The 21,402-nt window shown below is 39.8% G+C and overlaps 1 protein-coding gene across 1 annotated transcript in view; it reads right to left on the bottom strand.

Moving 5' to 3' along the window:
- Window positions 1-3,777: 3,777 nt before the first annotated feature.
- kcnk3a (potassium channel, subfamily K, member 3a) overlaps window positions 3,778-21,402 on the bottom strand; it is a 43,184-nt gene continuing 25,559 nt past the window's right edge. The window contains exon 2 of the mRNA XM_042503775.1: window positions 3,778-5,270. Coding sequence (XP_042359709.1) covers window positions 4,351-5,270 — 920 coding nt within the window. The 3' untranslated portion in view covers window positions 3,778-4,350. The remainder of the gene's footprint in view (window positions 5,271-21,402) is intronic.

Below are 21,402 nucleotides of genomic sequence, written 5' to 3'. Positions count from 1 at the left end.
CAGAATTGAACATTAAATGTATAAAGAATGACATATGACACACAGCACAATCAGCTGTCTGTAATACTGTAAGCAATTACTGAACCACTGGACCACATAAATGCTGCATTAGGTGTGAAGCTAAGAACAGTCTCTTCTTGCAGTTACTGCAATGGCTGAATTCCAACTTTTCCATCTATGATGTAAACATTTATAGTTGTGTATGTCACAAATGAAGGAAAGAGTCTCTTTATTGGTAAAGCCAAAGGAGAGCTATACAAAGCCAGAATTCTGTTTATAATTTTGAACACCTTTTGTATCTAAATGCTCACTGCTATGTCAGTTTTGAGCCTCATTCTGAATTTTTTTCTTATTCAGGACACAATATTTTCATGGGACAAGAGGAACCTGGTTACTCAAATCCCTGTTCATGTGCACAGTCATCTGTTTGCAGGTGTGTGAGAAATCACTCACGAACTGATGCACTATGTTCTGAAACCTGCATCAGGTGTTTACATGCCACAGTATCCTGGATTTTATTTGAGTATTCCAGGTAGCATACCCACATTTCCTCGAAACTGGGATGAGGCCCTAATGGAATACTTTGCCTCCCAAAATAATCATTTGTATATCAATCATCCACTCTATCTTATGTTGAAATCCTGAAGAAAACACAGTTTTTTATTGCGTACCTCAATAAGCTATTTTACCTCGCCAAACACAGAGCTGCTGGTCTACCAGAGCCTCAGTCATTTACTTTGTTTGTGGAATTGTGTTTTAAAGGTTAAGTTTCGATTCATTGTGGTTTCTGAAACTACTTGTGAGATTTGGTGTGACTATCACCCAAAAAATGGGGTCAAAACCATAGGGTGACCAGATGTCCTACTTTATGCGAGAATGAACTGCAGTTTTATCCCTTGTCCTGTATCCCACATATTAAGACGATGTCCCACATTTCTAGTTTTCAAAAGTCCAACAACTGCAGGACAGAGGCCTTTCTGAAATCTAGCCTTTAACCAATAACTGTGAAGATGCAGGGAAGGCTGCCATCACGGGGCTGTGTTTGATGTCAGTCTAGCTGTGCACATGTGGATCAAGTGCAGGTGACAGCGCTGTCTTTGCTACACTACACCCAATGGGAAAAACTGCAAATCACCGTGCAGTCACAGCGTTATGTTGTACATGATGGGAACTACTACAAGGAAAAGGCAGCTACAACAAAGATTGGGTAAAGCAGGTGGAAGGTGTCTTAGTTTTTTGGGTTTTTTTGTGAAATTTGTGAAGTCATTATTAAATCCCTCAGCCCTCAGTTTGTTAGTAGATTGCATGTTAACCCAGCAGTCAGCACCATTATTACTGCTATTGTGTGATTATAGCATCAATGTTTTCTTGTGGCATAAGTTTGTACTTGTAGAAAAATTAGATAATAGTGGGAGAAATGTACACAAAATTACCGATAATTAAGCTGTCTTTTTATTAAAAAAATAGAATAAAATTAACCAGCAAATGAATGAACGGTAAATTATTTATATTGAATTAATGAATATTAAAATGAATACAAAATGACTTAATGCATATGTCATTCCAGTGAATTATTCAGTTATCTGTTATATTTTTCATGTACTTCTCAGCAGGCCTTGGCTCTACTGAACTCCAACTAAAGTAGATTTCTCAGCAGAGTTAATGAACAATAAGCCTTAATGAAAATGCTTCACTAATTATATCAAATAACAATTGTCAAAATTAAATGAATGTATATTTCACCAGTCATAAAACAGTTATTAGATAAGTTCACACTTAAATGAACAAACAGTTGTTTTAAATTAAATCATATTTTATTATGACTGAAGAAAAAAAAAAACATACTGTTAATGTATAGCCACACACAGAGCCAACTGCAGTCCCTCCTTCAGTTCATGACAGATGCTGAACAACATTATTAAGAATGTTTCAGTAGAAAAAGAAAGTGTGACTGAAATTAATATATGAGACACTGTAATGTAAAACTACAAAAAAATCATTATGTAAGAAAAGGACTTAGAACAAAAATGAACACTGCATAAAGACCTCAGTTGGCTGAATCAAGTGTGTTTAGGAGGGGCCGGAGCAAAGACCCTCTAAGTGCATGAGGTGCAAACTCTGAGGCCATTTATTAGTAAGGTAAACTGCTATTATTTTCAATCATTAATAACACAGAGTCAAACATCTCAGACTTATAACACAAGAGAGAATTATTTAGGGCGTATCATTGTCATAACAAAACACAATGTGATTCCATTAAATAAAAAAACAAAATAAAGTAGTGCACTGAATTCCAGCGCCCTGAAGCGTATACACCAACCAGTCTTCTAAGGTGCAGCAGTGAATAAGATATGACTCTTTACTACGCACAAAGTGAGCTTACATGCTCTGAGTTAAACTATTAGAATATAGTTGTGTTACATGAAAACATATGATGATAAAATAGTTTTATGCACAGAAAGAAACTATGAAAAAAAACTTCATAGTCATGAGGTCTGAAAGGGTCGGCAGGGAGGCCTAGTGGTTGGTAGGGGTGTTAGGACACATGAGGCGATATGTTGGTTCACTGGTCAACGATCCTATATCATTGATGCAGAGTGACAATACATCACCATCTATAGGGTACGCCTTTTATTTTGAAATTCTGTGTCACCATCAAACAGTGGCAGGCAGATGATGGCAAGCATCTAAGACGTTATTCATTTGGAAATAAATCAGGATTGTGGAAATATTTTGGATTTGGGGAAAATATTTTCCAACAGACAGAGCACATGCTGAAAACAATGTCTGATGAGATAAAATACTCAAGAAACAAGACATACCTGCCTCCTAACTCATCGCTTCAACAGTATCAAGCTGAAGACACATGCATGCAGGCAGAAATGCAACCAAGCTGTCCTGTCTGGAAATGCAGTGACTTTAACCAATGCTGATTACGAAAAAGTATAAATAATACATGTAATTTGTCAGCATATCCTCAGACAATCGTGCAATATCCTTTTAATTAGTGCCCCCCAATGACGTTACGCACGTTCATAGAGTTATGCTCCCAATGTAAAATTTTGTACTTAACATAAAGTTATGGAGGTTTGGATTAGCAGAAGAAACATGGTGATGACACACTTTGAAATGACTCAGAGTTCATATGGTTTCAAACACCAGTCTAATGTAATAGAGCCAAATTTTATACCTCTGTTAAATTATTTTATTATTAATCCTTGTTTCATGGCTGTTGGGACAAGTTTGCCTTCAGGGTTTGAGTGTCAATTTGAAGAACTTAAGTGTACTTAATCGATATAAAATCATATCGTGATGAAAGTAGTGATTAAACCCTTTGTGGTTAGAGGAACTGTGCGTAACGTAACGTAAAGAAACATATGCTATGGCATGGCATCATATCGCATTGCATCATATCGTATTGTATCATATTGTAGCAGACTTTGTGACAATAACAAATAAAGTATCCTTGTCCAAAAAATCAATATAACGTTATATCCTGAAGAAAGTAGTGATTTACACCCCTAGTGGTTAGAGGCAGTGTCACGGGTTTGATCCCCACAACAGTGACAAGTGTCCTTCAGAAAGATATTTAGGCCAAACCTGCTCAATCATTCACCATTGTCATTTAAATGCCATCATTATGAGTTTTCTCATGGAAGAAAAAAAAATAAACAGACCAAAATGTGGCTTGAACCTGAACTTCAGTTACAGACACACAGGATAAGACACAGAAAATATTTTTTGAAACCTTTCACTGAAAAAATAAGCTTTCCCTTGTTGACACCTATGAGTGAAGTGTCCAGATATGTACACCTTTTTAATTTCACCACGGTGAGTATAATACAACCAAAGATTCCTTTTGGAGAGTCTTTTTGGAAAAAAAGTGGATCTAAGATTATTCAATAAAATATCTCTCAGTGGGGCATTATGTACAATCCCTCTTAAAAACAGGTCTCACAGTGTGCTCTGTCCCTTTTCATATTAGAACATGAAATTCTGTCTAACAAAGAAAATACTGAATTCAATATTGTGATAATTAATTTTAGAGAGAGCTGCAAGTTTTTTCCCCGTCCTCAAACAGCAACAGTTTGTGTAACAAATGCTTCTTAAACAACCATTAGCATCATTTCTCAGTGACATCAGTAACGATGTTAGTCCAGAATGGTTTGTGCTTCGCTAATGGAAGTTAAATACACAGAGTCTGGAGCCTCTTCAGTGCCAGAAACCTCAGAAGGACTGCGTCTCTTTAAGACAGGAGCTATGTCCCCTTGGTGTCCTCAGATGATATCCTACTACAGTAGACGGGCCCTCCTGTGTGGACTTGACCTTAAACCATGAAGTCCTCGGAGTTTAGATGGAGCTTCTGCGTTTATTGAGTCTTCTGTAGGTGTTGATGCTGTGCAGGCCAGTGGAAACTGAGCTGATGCCCGAGTAGCGTTGCAGGCTGCACACGCAGCCGTTAGAGTGCAGCAGGTTGGAAAACGCCTCCCCCTGCTCCATGTAGGTGTCTGAGGTGGAGAGGTCACGTGGGATGATCATGGGGATGGAGTATTGCAGCTTCTCTCTACTCTTGTACCAAAGACAGGAGCACATGGATTGGAAGTGGAGCACTTCAGCGTAAACGTTACGTAGACCCCGACTCGCCGCCCCTCCCCCACTACCTCCCACTGCACTTCCTCCGCCGCAACCGGACGGTGTGGACGAGGAGGAACCCGGGTCTATGGAACAGTTGATGTGTCCACCTGCCTGGCCATTGTGAGCAAGGAGAGCCCTTTGCTCAGCATCCCGCTTCTCATCCTCAGCGTTCATGGTCATGAACCGCAGCACCGCTAAATTGAGGAAGGCTCCGATCACGGCCAGGCCCGTCAGGATGTAGATGAAGCTGAAGGCCACATACTCTGGCTTGGTTTGCAATGCCTGCTCATTCTGCAGTGCCACATAGTCCCCGAAGCCGATGGTGGTGAGCGTGATGAAGCAGTAGTAGTAAGCATGAAAGAAACTCCATCCCTCAAAGTGTGAGAAGGCCAGCGCCCCAACGCACAGTGTGCTCATGCACGATATGAAGCCTATGATCACCATGTTGGCCATGGAAACCTCGGTGCGCCTCATGCCAAGGCACTTCTTCAGGCGGTGGAGCAGGTACCTTACGAAGGTGTTGATCCGCTCACCCACGCTCTGGAACATGACCAAGGTGAGCGGGATGCCCAGGAGGGCGTAAAGCATGCAGAACACCTTCCCTCCATATGTGCTGGGGGCTGCATGGCCGTATCCTGAGGGAGAGACGGAGAAAGGAGCAGGGTTACTGGGGCAGAACTAATTAAATCTACAGTGCAGAGGACAGGGGTCTGAGAAAAGAAGGCTGCAGGCTGGGAAAGATAGTCAAACCCGAAGTAGACAGATATAAATGATTTGTATTCTTTGAGCAGCACTCCTTATAAATTCAGAGACTCTTCATTTCACAGTGGCAATTGAAGATGAGAATGCACGGCAGTGTGGCGCGAATGGCCAAGTATTGATGTCGTGCATGGGAGAGAGAGCCTGAATAATTCATTGACAATCGGTCTCCGCAGAGTGACTTCACCTAATGAGTATATTTGCACCTAATTACTCTTCTACATTTTTTTCCCAGAACAAATAAACAGGACAGTACAGGGCAAATAGCAAATATTGGTCCTTTTTTTGTTTATGCAATAAAAAACACTCTTTGTCCTGCAGTCCTTTGCATTGTGGGATTACAATTCCCCCACAGCAGAACAGAATAAGGCAGCAGTGTGGTTTGTGTGCGCTCCAGTGAGTCTTCTGAACAGTGACGCAGCACTGAAAAAAGGAGACAAACTCCCCACAAATACTCTGAGTTCATTTACCCTTTTGACCCTGGATCGACAGCAGTTTTCTTGTGCTTTGTTCACAAGCATTTAAACCTTTGAAACATGAGCAAACTTGGTTTAATATCTTTCAAAAAGACAAGTGACAACTTTGCATGAAATGACCAGCAAACTGCAAAAAAATAGTAAAAGGTGACAAAAAATGACCTGAACATAAAAAAATACAGAGCAAGAGAATTACACTGCAAAATTAAATAACAAGGGGAAAAGTATCAAGAAAACTATATTTATATCCATTATAGTTATATATTTAAAATGAGGTTACAATAAAACATATATTATTAATTTATACTTAATATTTTACTTCAGCGCTTTTTCAGGTAATTTTCTTGTAACTTTTTACTCATTTCTTCATATTTACTGGGCCATTTTTTGTTATGTTGCTCATTGCCTTCTTTCCATGTTTTTGAAAAAGAATGTTTATCAGGTTTAAAAGGGTTAAGCAGCTCTGTGGCACAGAACATGCCACATCAAAGTTTGAAAAAAAGAGATTTTCACTAATTAATTTCCCATAAACAGATCTGCTAAACCATTTACTGGATGAGCATATTGTAATGTCAATGTCTGAAATGGCCAAACTGAGAATACCAGTGAGCACTCGCCACCAGCCTGTTTCAGATATGACTCATACTGAGTGATTCTGCCTGCACTCACACTGTAGAGCTCATGAATTTCAGCATGGATTTGAGCCTCCTTCCGGCACATTTCAGGTTAAGCGCTAACCTTTTGCTTGATCACGTCATCCTCTCACTCATATTGTCCCACAGGATACGGCGCCCTCGCATGCAACATCATTACCACCTGAGATTTAACCCCCAACATGCGGACCTGCTGCGCACGGGAGCCGAGAGATGATGTCCCTGATAACAATGTGATCAGCAAATGGAAAAGGTTGACCAATAGTTTGAATTTAATTACTCTCGCGGTTGATTTAATTCTTTGGGCTCTGGTTTTATTATCACACTGATCGGTGCGGTTGAGCCATCTGTCTGTCTGGTGCCAAATCTGTTTAAAGCTTTCTCAGTTGGGCTGCCACAATGACAGCCATTACAACTGATGTATCTCCTCGTGGAAGGAAAAACCTGACCCCTGCACCGAGGAAAGAGACATTTTGCTACTTAGCAGCATTGTCTATTTTTAATCTCACCCACACAAGACATTTATCCCATTTTCTGATGACAGAGAGATGACTGATGAGTACTCTGTTTTGATGAGTAGCTAATTTATTACATCCACTTTACCAGAGAGACTGATTCTCTGGGCAAATAAAGACATTAAAGATGTTCCTAATTTGTTACACTGATTTTTAACTGGATGATATTTCTCAAAAGTGTGTTAAATTGTTTCTCCCATTTAAAAAAAAAAAAAACAGTTTAACTCCCGATTTGTTTCAGGTCACTCCAGCTTTCTGTTTTAACTGCATGTGAAACAGCTAAAAGTTTTTACTTTTCTAGTTAGTTATTTCAACAATTTCAGCAGAATCACTATCAGAACTACTTTACTGAGCCTCATGGGGGAACCATGATACACCAGTAACACGTTACACTCACTCTGATATATTGTATCGAAAATAAAAGGAAGTAGAGATAAAAAGTATGAGTAAATAAAATATTAAAGCTATGTGCATTATGCTACATTGTTTAACACTAGTATGTAAAATATTTAACATTATAAAAACGTTATGTTGTTATGCTTTATATGTACAGGATGTAAAAACATAAAAATTAATTATATATATTATGCTACAATGTACATCACTATATACATTGGCCATTGTATATTAAATACACATTCAAGAGTTTTGTAAGTAAGAATAAATTAGGATGCTGAAAAGAATATTGCATAGTGAATAATTATTTGGAGTATGCGGCAGTTAAAGTATTGCACCAATTACATCAACAATATATCTGTTACTTCTTTCCGTTTAAACTATAATTTTATGACTTTTAGCAATCTATTTCAACCATTTAATTGCTTTTACTGACCATTTATTAATTGCTTTAGCTATTTAATTTCAGCTGTTTATTCATTACACTCGGCAGTCTATTTCAACCCTTTATAATGAGCTAATTGCAGTGGCGGTCCTGGACTCTGGGGGCTCTTGGCAAAGAAATCCATCAAGGTCCTAACTAACAACATCCACCCATCATACAATAATAAGAAGGTCTAGGGACAACAGCTTTGCATTGTATAGTTCCTTTATGAGAAGTTTTTTTCAAGGGTGACGTTGGTTAAGGACCCAAATGCAGAACAAAATGAGCAGCCATATGTACAAACAAAAAGTGAGCTTTAATGCTGATTAAGTCCACACAAAAAAACGGCAAACAAACAAACAAAAAAAAATCAAGCAGGTATGCAAAACATAAAGTACAAATTAAACACAAAACTGAAGTGAAACCAACCAGGATAACAGGGAAGCAGTGATGACAGGAGCAAACAACACAGAGTATCACAGGGAGGATCGAATCACAGCAGAATAACAGCAACATAACAGACAAACTGACCAGGAACAAAGGGAACGTACACACGTATTTATACACAGGGAACTAATCAAGACAACAGCACACAGCTGGGGTAGGTGGACACAGGGAACAGGAGGGAAACACAGGGATTGGCCAACAAATGAAGGTGTGGCAGGGAACACACAGCATATACACATAAAGACAATGGGTAAAACCAAACATGACACACGCGGAGTAATAACACAAAATAAATAGGATAGGAACTTGAGTAACAAGAAACAAGGAAAACATAAACAGAAAAACCCCCCACAACAGTATAACTCAAAACCTAAAATCATGACAGGTTTAAGGGGGTTTATAATGGTCATGGCAATATGTGCTATATGAGTGCCCAGTGGGGGCCCTTTTCTCAAAACATTTGCTTGTCCTGATGGTACACCACTGGATAATTGTCAACCGTGTGTAGGCTGACTTTTTAGCCAAAAGAGTGTAATCTTAATTAATACTTCATTTTCTGCATTTTGGTGATTTGTTTTTCACCAATTTATGGTGAATTGTCATGGTACTTCCTGCTTCAACCCTGCACAGTTCCTTTTTTCTCTGTCTGCTTTATGACAGATTGAAAATGCATGTGTTCTAAATTTTGAGGGGGGGGACTTGTCCATTGTTTTCTTTCTTTTTTTCCAGATTAGTTGAGCTAATCCACAATTTTTCCACCCTGTGCTGCAACATCAGAAGCACCTCCTCCTGGGGTCCCAGTGCCTCTGAATCACAATATGCCCAATTCTTAAAGTAATACAACAAAAACATGAATCACATTTCTTTGGCATTTATTTAAAAAGACGACTGGCTGCTTTTCCTCCAGCGGATACCGCCAATCAGAAATGCATAAGTCTATATGGTCAGTCTGTTCCCTCACATTTCAGCACAGGTTTGTGAATATAAATGTGTTCTATTGATCCATCATGAATATATATTAAAATCACTACTCTCTGAAGAAAATTTGCATTATTACTTTCATTTGAAGGTACAACTCTCCCCTCAAGCACTGCATCAGAAAAATATTATAATCCTAAATTGCATTTACTTCAGCCTTGGAGAAGTATTTACTTCTGACTGAACTCCAGGCTGAATCCATCGGAAAAACTGCTTCACATGAAAACAAATTTTCCGTGTCTTGATTTGTCTTCCGTCATTTGCCTCTGATTAGGAAACTGATCACAACATTTGATATCAATGAAAGTTCTAATAGTGTTAACCAGCAGCCAAAGGTTCCCATAATTAACAACTAATATAGGAAGTACTACAAAAAAACTTACATTCATCCATAACAAAACAATAATCATTTTCATATCATATCCTCCAAAACATAATTATAGTTCACGTTTGGTGTAAAGGTTATAGTGTAAGTTTGTGTACATCGTGGTTAAGGTCAGGGCATATTTGGGTTCTGTTTAGCAGAGGTATGACCAAGTTATTGGTCATACCTCTGCTGCTAAGTCTGACACAAGTCAGTCCTAAGTCTTTGCACTCAGGTCCCCAAGTCTTTAGGCTTAAACTGAATTCCGAGTCCTAAACAAGTCAAAGTGGATCCTTTCACAAATGTAATGCCATTTTAACGATTAGAGTAATAAAATAATTTTTACAAAAATCATGCATACTTTTTAAATTTGTATGTTTTCAAAACAGGTTTGTTGGAAGTTGTATCTCTGTAATATCTGTCCTTCACGCTTTGCATATTGCAACTTGTTTCTTGTCTTTAGTATAATTTATTTTCCCCAACTGGCAGCCTGTAACTTCAGGTTAGTTCTTCAAGGTTCTCCCCTTGATTGGATGTTGTGAGATTGGTTCAAACAAAGTGGATTTGGGTTAATTAAGTGCCAATTTGAATGGGAGTGAATAGCATTAATGTTGATTCAGGAGACAACGGCACACTTCAATAAGTAAAGTGATGAGTAATTTGCGTTAAAGTCCAAGTTATGTCACAAGTCTTGACTTAAGTTGAAGTCATGAAACGCGAGTCCACACCTCTTTGGTTAAGATATAGTCCTTTTTTAAAAAAAACAAAAAAACAAATCACATACAAACATGCTTCTTCTTTGTAAGATGGATGAAAAAAAATACAGAAAAAGGTCCTGCACGCTGTTGATCATTAGTACTCGTATATTACATATATAGGTATTTCTGATTTGTCCATCTGTCTATTTGTTTGGAAAAGAAACCTATTTTTAAATGTCATGCTAAAACAAAGCACAAGTACATAAGAGTTATTGAATTATGTAATGTCAGTTACACAGCAATATCAGTGTAACATTGGTTGACCCGAGCCAACATAAGCTGCTGGTCATATCAGACTAAGTGAGGTTGTAAGAGCAAAAACCCCAGAGTGCATTCAGTTGAACATGAGTGAGTTTTATTGCCTTTGAATAAGACATTTACATTCTAAGAGGAAGATTGTGTTAATTAAAGGGATACTCGAGAAGTATATTCGATGTCCATAATGCACTTATTGACTGTTCATTACAGAGAGAGCAGGACAGTGTGTTCAGGTGAGCACACAGGCCGAGCTGCAGGCCTGTCACGAGCTGTCAGCAGCAGGGAGCAGCTTATCGAGACACGGGGACGACTGGAGTGACAGCGGCGCTCGTCAACAGCAGATGCAGGAACTGGAGGCGACAGGGCCAGCAGTCCCGCCGCCGCGTGAGAGAGTGGAGAGACCCGCATGACAAGCTCATCCTCCCCTCTCCTCCCCGAGCCTCGCTCGCTCCCCCTTAGCAGTGACAAAGTTATCATGAGACAGGACGTCTCCGCGGCTTGTCCTGGCACGCAGGGGGAAAGCCACCAGGGCCACTCGTACTGTTTACATGGATTACAGTCATTGCCACTGGCAGAGCAAAAAATGCAGCCTCACCGCTCTGAAAGGTAAAAAAAACAATCGGCCAATGAGGTTTGACTGACGTCTGAGGAACCCTTGACTCTTGCACCAGCTGAAGTATTTATACTAAACACATTTAGACTGCCACTATTTCAGTCATTTCTCCCTCCGAAGTATTCAAACACCAACGCGTTCTCATCCCAAATTATTACATTGTCATCTGCGTCTATTTATCACGTTTTAGGTATCCTTCTGTGTCTACTGTTTACCCTCCAGGATGGCGCTAAAGTGGTCAACAAATGCTCATGTTGGAACGACGCTACACGTGGTTATGTTTGGACAATATGAGCACGTGGCAACAAACGCACATGCTGGCATGGATGGTTAGGATTAGACAACAAAGTCAGAGATGATTAAATTTAGGCATGAGAGGAACATGGTAAGGTGTAGAAAAAAACCTTCACATTCAGACAGAAAGCAAACACCGGACTCCTGCATCAAAGTCTGGGTATGTTTGACCCATCCACCTTTCCTCTCGCCAGCCTTATAAGCAGACTTGTTCTCCTTATATTTCGTCGTTAAAAGTCAACATTTCAAACTGATGCTGTCCTTCTGCGTTGCATGCACATGTGACTGGTTCCATCCAGCTGTGTGTCTGTGTGCCGTCTGGCCATCCTCTAGCGTGTAATAACAACTTTGTCCAGCTGCGTTCTGAGCTGATACCCTCCAGCGCTTCCATGTGGACGCGCATGGTGCTTTTTGGCATCACACACTTGTACGGTAAGCACTGACAAAGCAGAGATATTGGTCAACTTCTGCTTCGACAGTGCTTTGCGTAAGATCCAGACACCGAGAGCCATCTTTTGCATCTGCATGATACAGCCCTGGACAGTGTTAGCTGAGAAGACGGTTTGGCAGAGCCAGTCACAATGTTATTATATGCTGTCAGACAGCATCTACCACAGCAGCCTGATACACAAACGGACTGCATCACTTGAGAAAGCATGAGGATGGAACCTACCGTGTCTGCATGACACGCCACAGAATGGCATCAGGTTGAAATGCTGTAATATAATATACAGAGTGTGTGGGCACTTATAGGGTGTGTGGGAGGGACTGTGGATGGATCCAACAAACCCCAGACTTTCATGCGGGAGTCCAGTGTTAGCTTCCCGTCTGAATGTGATGTTGTTGTTTTTTTACACCTTTTCCTTTCCCTAAATCTTACCATCCCTGACTTTGTTGCCTAACCCTTGCCATCCGTGCCATCGTGTGCATTTGTTGACATTCTTGCGTTGGTTGCCATGTGCTTTTGTTGCCCAAACATAACCTGGTATAGTGTAATCCCACCATGTGACGCAGCAGGATACTTAGAGCATACTATGCAGATGTGGAAGTCCACACCAAAGAAGTAACATGTGATGGCTATGTGTGCATATTACATTGATAAACAGGGAAAATCACAGAGCAGACATCTGGGAAGGGAAAGTTTTTTCCTGTAATTCCCTTTAAAATAAGCGAAGAGTCTGAATGTGTGTGAGGATTGTTTCAACATTTAAAAGCAGAATCACAGACTTTCCCACAACCTGGGGCTAATTGTCTCATAACCTTATTTCTGTAATTATCACGTAAAAAAAATATGGAAATTGCATAACATTTACAGGGGATAAGAGCTTTTTAAAGACTTATTAGGCAAAACTAACAAGCAGGGGAGGCTTGGGCGTATAAATGCCAGCAGAACACAGGTGCACCATATTATAAACTCTCATCCCCGCCTTGCTGCTGCCTCTCATTACAGAAGTGTAATTTACAGCCAATCATTTATGTTAAAGCCTTCAGCAAAAGGCTAATTTCAGTGCCTCAAAACACATAATTTCACAGAGAGGAGACATATTCCCCAGTGATATCTTTGCCATTCTCAAACACTGTTAATGTAATTTGGAGATTTATTTTCAAGTCATTTTTTTACCCTGTAATTCAATTCACAATTTTCTCATTCAATTTAGCAGATGGGCCATATTAACCTTCACACAGATTTTCTAATTAAACGTTATCTGTCAACACTGCTTATCTGTAGCAATGCAAATAATATCACTGGTGCTTATTTCACTCTTTGGTCTTGTGATTGCTAGTTTGCCTCCAAAGATGACAGCTTAGTTCCTTCCTCGTAATACTTGCTTCTGAAACACAGCATCACACACTGCACTCAAAGTCTTCATTACACTGATTAATTAGGCGGGAATTAAAAAAACAGGCTTTGAAAATACATCAAAGAATAGCATAATGTCCCTGCTAGGGCTCCAGTTCTCTGTCACTCAATTAAATTTTCATTGATTACCAGGCACAATTTGTTCTCCGCAACGAGACAAGGAGCGCAACCTATTCATCAAGCACATCACCTCAGCTAATGGGGCAGGACACTCAAAGAGACGGGGCATTTATCAGAGGCTAATGATAAAAAGAGAAGCTGTTGAAACCCATGTGTGAGTAAACAAAAAGAAACACTATGCAAATAAAAAAAATACACAAAGAAAGAAAACATATATAACATGAAAAACAAATATGTGCACACCACTGGAGCACAAGTCATGTTTTGAAACATGGCATGTTACCCACACATATAGCCAATGCAAAGTCTCTGCAGGGTCTCTGGAGAGGAGACTTCAGGATGTGGACTCTGTAACAGAAATGCTGGTGGCAGCGTTGCTCTCTGGGGTTCAGTGGTGACTGATAATGTCCTCAGACATCTCTGCACCCTGGAGACCAACCAGTGCCACACTCTATAATACACTCATCAGTGTGTGTGTGTGTGTGTGTGGCGTGCAGAGTTTCATTCTAGACTGAGAGGCAAAGGTGAAAACAGAAGCCAGCTGGATATTGTTGTCTTTGTGCACGTGTAAAATAAACAGAGAGCATCTTGATAAAGTGTTTGCTGTTCTGCAAAAAAGGGACAGGGCTGTTTTTTTTAAGGGGCTCTAACTAGATTGTTATTGCTGTAAAACAAATAATTTCTACGTGAGGTATTCTGATATGATCTTTTTGATAACTCTCGTGTAAATTTTTCTTTAGTCTTCTGCATTTAACCCCTTGGAAATTCATGCTGTCCATCTAAACATTATTCAAACCTAAAGCACTTTATTTCAAGCTTTAGAAGAATTTAAATCTCTCCAAAGACACCAAATAGATCAAGGTGAATTTTAAAGAAATTTGCATAAATGATGAGCAATTAATATAGATTCTGTATAACATTGTTGCAGACAACCCATGGCTCCGGAGCCACATCCACCTCTTTTGCCCCCTTCCAGTGGCTCTCTATGGCTTTTACAAAAAAATCATTTATTTAAATACCCAGTTTGAGAGGTGCAATTATGTCAGTGTGTATCACTGTAGTGTTCAGTAAACAAATTCCTTCTGCAATGCCAAAGTCCGCTCAGAGGTGTTATACACAATCACAATATTATACCATAAATGGCTAACCCAGGGCTTCACCGTACAGGTGGCCTGAGCAGCCAACCCAGTGTGACGTCACTCTTATCTGGGTTTACGCCATCCCTAAACTGCTGCTTAGATCGGGGAACGTTCTGTACAACCATCTAAATAAACACAGATCACGTCGTGTGTTTTGATACAAGCTGTGTTTGAGCAGCAGCCCACTCGTCTTCCCAGCATGCCTTCTCCACAGCCCGCTTTCATCTCCAGCTGCGTCTTATCATTACACGACCTCACAAACTGTAACTCTTGTCCACTTGTGAGCATCAAGCATTTCCACAAATGACACCCAAAGATGTTACATCAAAAAGTCACCATTTATCCTGTATTTCCCATGAATGATGTCCGCTCTGTATCTTAAGAGTTGGACCTGCAGAACCCTATCAATTCTCAGTCACAGACACCTCAAACTCCAGACGACCCCATCATTGTTTATTCAGGCACTAAAACACAAGCTCTGGTCCTCCCACCTCCCTCCATTACTCCGTCCGGCTTTTGACCCACAAGGCCTTGCTGACAGCTGCTGTGTAATGTCCATGTGTGTGAAAGAGAAGAATTTCTAGGAATACATTTTATCGAGAAAAAACTCAATATTTAAAGTCAATGTGTGCAACCATGAATCTTGAATGAAAGAAGCATACTGTAGTTGCCTCATTTATGGAGTTATGGATTAGAAAAGGAAGCATTTTGTGCTGTTTTAATGACTTGATGTGCAGTATTAGCACAATACTACAATAATACTGAATGCCTACATGTAAAAATGAAAAAGAAGTGGCACAGACAAAGTGAATGTCAGACTAAAGAAACAAGGGAGGCAGTGTAATGAGGGACAGGTGAAATCAGGGCGAGGGACGGTAATCAGGTGAGCTGAAACACAAAAAAAGAAAAGGTGAACAAAACTGAAATTAAGAACATTCAGTCTTAACAACTGAACCAACGCAAGACATCTGTGGGGTAGAAGATAATGATTGCAACCACTTTAGTGCGACTTCTACCTCCAAGATCCCAGTAACAAACAGGACCAATGTTGCACATTTTCTTCTTTTTCAGAGGATTTTGCTGCACTAAAACATCATGTTTCTTCCACTTTCTCTACTGACATCAGAATCTTCACCTAGATATCAGTCATTATTCACATTAACACAATGCTCCTAAAAGATAAACCAAGGATACTCAACGTGTTTTGCTCAGGGGCCACTTTTACAAAATGACAGGAGGCCAGGGGGTACTTGCAGCAGCCCCATACATGTTTCTATGATTATTAGACATTTCTGTGATTTCAGGATATTTCTAGGATTTTAGAACGTTCTGGGGATTTTGGGACATTTCTAGGATTTTGGGATGTCGCTTGGACTTTCAGACATTTTTTGTATTTCAGGACGTTTCAAGGATTTCAGGACATTTCTCAGATTTTGGGTTGTTTCTTGGAGGGGTCCTCCACTGGTACTTTTTTGGATCAATAAGCTCTATTTTGTTGCTGTTTTATGCAACCAGGCATCTTAAAAGTACAAAAGTAATTCCCAATGTGAAACACTTTATTTTGATGTAAACCTATTATACTATTATGAAGTATCATTGCATCTTGTCGCTTAAGGAGCTGAAATTATCGTGTTTATCCAGGTGTTGTATTCCCATCAATGCTGATTGGAGCCGGAGGCGATAAGAACCCATGTCTGTGCAAAGTCATTTGACCCGGGTGTGAATGCCGATCGTATGCATTCCCATTGCATTTAAAAGCCAGATATTAGCTGGTTTTTGTCTTGTGGGAATAAGACTTTATTTTGTCATGTCTCTCGACCACAATCTTTATATCTTACCTAACCAAGTAGATTTGTTGCCTAATGCAAAAGGCTTCTGCTCAGGCATCAAAATATGAGAAGAAATAATAATGATAAGAAAAAAGAAAAAATGAAATCATGTTGGTGTGAACAAATGACCAGTCCTGCTCTTAGACAGTTTCTAACCAAGTGTAGATTATTATTTAACAGTGTTTTTAAAATTGGCATGAATTAAAACACGCATGTAATGGATGAACCAGCCCATTCCCATTCAGAAATCTGAAAATAGTGTCACTTTGTCAGTGCTTTTGGAGAAAATGCACAACGCTGAGGTTCAAAAGTTTAAATACTTGTGAAAGGTGCCTGAACACAGCACAAGAAAACAGATGTTGATCCAGGTTTCAAAGGGTTAAATGACATTACACATCAGTTATTTTGGCACTCTGTATGACACACAGTATGTATATTAGCTTTTCAACTTAGATCACATTATTTGTTATATTCAATATTTGTAATGATGTCAGCTGTGTCAACATCGACATTACTGTGTTGTTTCTGTCAGCAGATTGTAAAATAGTAAGAATAATGTCTCTAATCAAACTTTCATTATCAGCCCCGACAGTGAACAACGAGCCTGTCCAGCCAGTACAAGTGAGAGAGAAAGTAAAGGGATACGGGATGTATTCATCACAAGCAATCTGATGCAACGCCAAAGGAGACAGCACATTGGCAAAGCGTCTGTCTGGGTTCACTTTAACTCGGTTACCCTTGTGTGGGCTCCAAATCGGGCCTGGGAGCATGAGCTCTCGTCCAGCTCACAGCTGAGGCCCAAACATTAAAGCATCACAAGCCTGAAGACCAAAGCGACCAGCAGTTAGATCAGAGAGCTATGAGTCTGCTCCCCGAATGCACCTAACCCTGTCATCATTATGCAACATGCACATGTTATCTGTAGAAGTCCTTCCATCAAAAGCCCCAATCTGTGTCTGCGTGTGTCCAACCATCCTGGTCCTATGTTTTGCTTTCACTGTGAAAAAAAAAAAAATCCCTATCAGGGTCTATTTCCAAAAGTACTCCGTAGGTTCCTTTTTAGGGGATATGAGAGGAAACCTTGGCAGGCCGCATTTTTCCATGAGGTCAGTAAGCAAGGCATTCCAAGCAGAGTGTGAGATCTCTGGGAGGGTTAGCTAATTAAATAAATCACGTGATTTATGTACCTGATACACAGTTGATATGGACTTGTTTTAAAACTCACAACACAGCTGCACTAAAATGGGGTTCACATACACAGAAACTGTACACAATGGGGGTTAAGAGGGGGGTGGGGGAAAGGGTAGGAGGGGACATGAGGGATGAAAATATTTGGGAAATAAAGCAAGATGAAAGGATAAGAATTAAAGCTGAAGGGAAACAGATTTCGGATACATAACTAAGGCTCTACACGATTTACCGCCGGGGGGGAAACTCGGCCCCCCACGGGGGGGCCCGCCCCCCCCCCCCCCCCCCCCCCCAACCATTTCTTAATTCACAATGAAAATAAAGTGATCCAAATCTTTTTCTACTTTTTGTATACATAAGATGCATAAAACAGCATTAAATTAATGTTTGTTTTTCAAAAAAAACTGCCAGTGGAGGGTCCCCTGCACCCCTGACATAGGTTCTAGCAAAGCCCCTTATGTCCTAAAAATGTCCTAGAAACGTTGTAAATTCCTTGAAACATCCTTAAATCCTAGACATGTCCTAACATCCTAAAGACACCCTAAAATCCTAGAAATGTCCGAAAATTTTGGAAAAGCCCTAAAAGAAACTTAGAAATGTCCTAGAAACATGTATGGAGCTGCTTCGACTGGCCCCTGGTCTCTTGTCATTTTGCTAAAGTGGCCCCTGAGCAAAGCAAACTGAGCATCCCTGCTTTACACTGTTGTAAATTTGTAAAAAGATCTACTAAAGAAGGCACATCCAAGGCTTTAAAACTTAATTTAGATGTTAGGAAGTCTTTAATTTGTAGTCACTACTGATGTAAGATGTCTTTCCAGGCGCTTAGGAGGTCAACTCAAATAACAGATGTATCTGTTTCAAGTGCTCCATTTGGGCTTTAAAAGTGTGCCTGTGTGGGCACTGCGGGAGAAAGAGTGAAGAGAAAGCCATGTTGTTTAATATGATGCTGGAATTTGAAATAGTTTCTTCAGGGAATAGATATTAAAACCCTGTGGTAAACAGCTGGCAGGAGCGCAGACATGCTTTCCTTTCACTGCCAAGAATAATAACAAATTAAGTCAAAACAAGCAGAGATACACAGAATAATGACGTGATTGCTGAGCCAATGAGTCCTATTATCTGACCACTATCTCCATAGTGTGCCTGGACTGGTGATTCCCAACCACAGACACTGCAACCCCTGAAAACACTGTGGAGCAGCTCAGCTACTTAAAAACAAAATAGCTAAGCAAAATAAAATTACGATAAATAGGCCTACTGAGCTGAACACCATGTTTTGCAAAAGAAAATTTGAGCTACAGAGAGCAGAGAAGTTGAAACGGTTAACTAAAGAAGGCTAAACAATGAGTGGTTGACACAGAAAGCTAAAAGTAAAGGAAAAACAGTACAAATAAGTAGCCCATTTAAACCAAACAACAACCTCTGAGGTTGAAAAATGAAACCAACATCGGAGCGCCAAAAAAACTGCTGCAGTTTTACTAATGACCACTTGAGGCTGGCTCAAAATGGAGTAAATCATCATAAAGAACCTCAGTAATGAGTCCTAAAACTCAAAAATCCGCAATTCAGCACCTTTTTGAATGGGTTTTTGGTTAGAAACTTTTAATAAGGTCTGTTGTCAACGCAAGCTGAAGAGACTGTCATGTTTTGTTCAATGGCATAAAATACATCAGCAAATACTCGACGTGCAAACTCTGAAGCTTTTATGTGTCTTAAAAAAGACGGTTGCTAAGAAGTGGCTAAATGAGACTACAGATCGTCATGAACATGGCGTTATAGTCTGATGGCGGTGGTGACGCAACTGTAGTATAGTTTGTTCATTGCCAGATGTTATCTTTTTACTTCTGGCAATTACATTTAGGCTTCAAAAAAATTCGGAATTTGTGAAGACTATCTTGCTGAACTAAACATGTCAGTATTATAAAGTTTGTTTACCACAGAGCTCATTTTCTGTAAATTCGAAGTAGATAGCTGAAAGCAATTAATTCCAAAAGTAACATAAATAGATGGCTGACATAGCTTAAAGAAACTGTTAAAATAGTTGGTTAATGGTAATAGATTAAACTGTTGAAATCACCAATGGATAAGGGGTTAAAACTAGAAACATTAAAAAAAAGTTTTAAATTAAATTACTCTCTTTTAAATTAGGCTAATAGTTGAAATAGCTATAAGTAAAGGATTTCTAAGGGATAAGAGGTTGAAATTGTTTGCTAGCAGTAGGCTAATGGGTAAATGTTTGAAATAGCTAATGGATAGACAGTTTAAAACAGCTAAAGTTAATGGTGAAATTAGTGTAATAAGTGAAATAGAAAGTATAGGCTAATGGATAAACAGAAGATCTTAAAAGTAATGACACATCAGCATGCCACTCTAAGTCATACCACCGATACAAAAGAAACCAAACTGAGCAAAATATTGAGAGTTCAGTTGTTAGTAACAACATTAACTTTTGATGATTGGTTTTGTTAAATATCATCCAGTTTGAAATCAGTTCAAAAGAACAAACTGGGAACATGAGTGTCGATGAAGGACTTCATCTGTCGGGGCTGTGGGGGTGCGTCAGACTAAAATGTTTGGGAAGCACTTGCCTAGACTACACTGTGCATAATTAGTCACAGATGTCACTGCTGATGATGGTGGTGAGGATGACGGAGATAATTTTCGGCAGAATATAAAAAGAGCCGAGACACACTTACATCTAGGCTAGGAACTGGGCCAAGTGTGAATCAGGAGACGATTGCTAAAATTCACACACTATTAACCGCCTCTGATCCATTCGCACTTTGAACAAGTGTTTTGTTTTTGCGCACACGTGACAGTGGCGAGACAGCTGATACTGTGGGGCATAAACATTTCATGGTTGTTAATCCTGACATACTGGGGGGGGGTCTCAGCAGTCCGGCGTATGAGAAATTGCATGAGAAAATAGTCCAGCTTGGTGCCATTAAAAAACAAAATGTATGTGACAAGCTTGCTATAATGTGACATGCTTATTTCGTGCCTGCCTTCTGATTTCTGGTAATTTGGACTGCAGCCGGATAATGTTTTATTCAGTTGGATGCTTGTTTTAAAAATAGCTGCATGTCTTGCTATTTCTTTTCCCTCACCCACATTTATTTTCCTTCCAGTTCTGACTTCCCACCGTCCTCTCTCTATATATTTCTCCGTCCCATCCAACTGAGATATGTATTTGCTCTGCAGCCTGTGCAGCACAGTCACCTGCCTCTGTCACCTGATGCCTCTGATATATGCATACATGCTCTGGCCCCAGTTCAGCTCGTTCAGCTGCTTTCAGCGAGCAGATGCTGTCCTAAACTGACGTGTGCTGGCGAAAAGGGACGCACCACGTAACACACACACACACACACACACACACAGACACACAGATCGGTTTACAAAGCAAAAAGGAAGACAATGTGGAAAAACCCCGGATTAAATGAGAGAGCAGAGGAACACACGTAGGCACGATGATAAACATCAGTGCCTGGTTACACTGAGAATTTTAATTGGAAAAAATATGTACAGAAATTACATCCTGTACATAATGCAAGGTACATAATGTCCTTGTTGTCCTTATGATTCATTTTTTAATTAGAGCCCAAACGTTAATCAGCACAATTGATAAATAACAAGTACAGCAATGCCAAATATGTTTGAAGAAATTTAGAAACAGTACACGGTTTGTCCACCAAAGA

The sequence above is a fragment of the Plectropomus leopardus genome, chromosome 16 (genome assembly GCF_008729295.1).
Source record: "Plectropomus leopardus isolate mb chromosome 16, YSFRI_Pleo_2.0, whole genome shotgun sequence".
In the NCBI taxonomy this organism is placed as follows: Eukaryota; Metazoa; Chordata; class Actinopteri; order Perciformes; family Serranidae; genus Plectropomus; species Plectropomus leopardus.
Note: the sequence above shows the minus strand (reverse complement) of the source record. Positions and strands in the feature narration are given on the sequence as shown.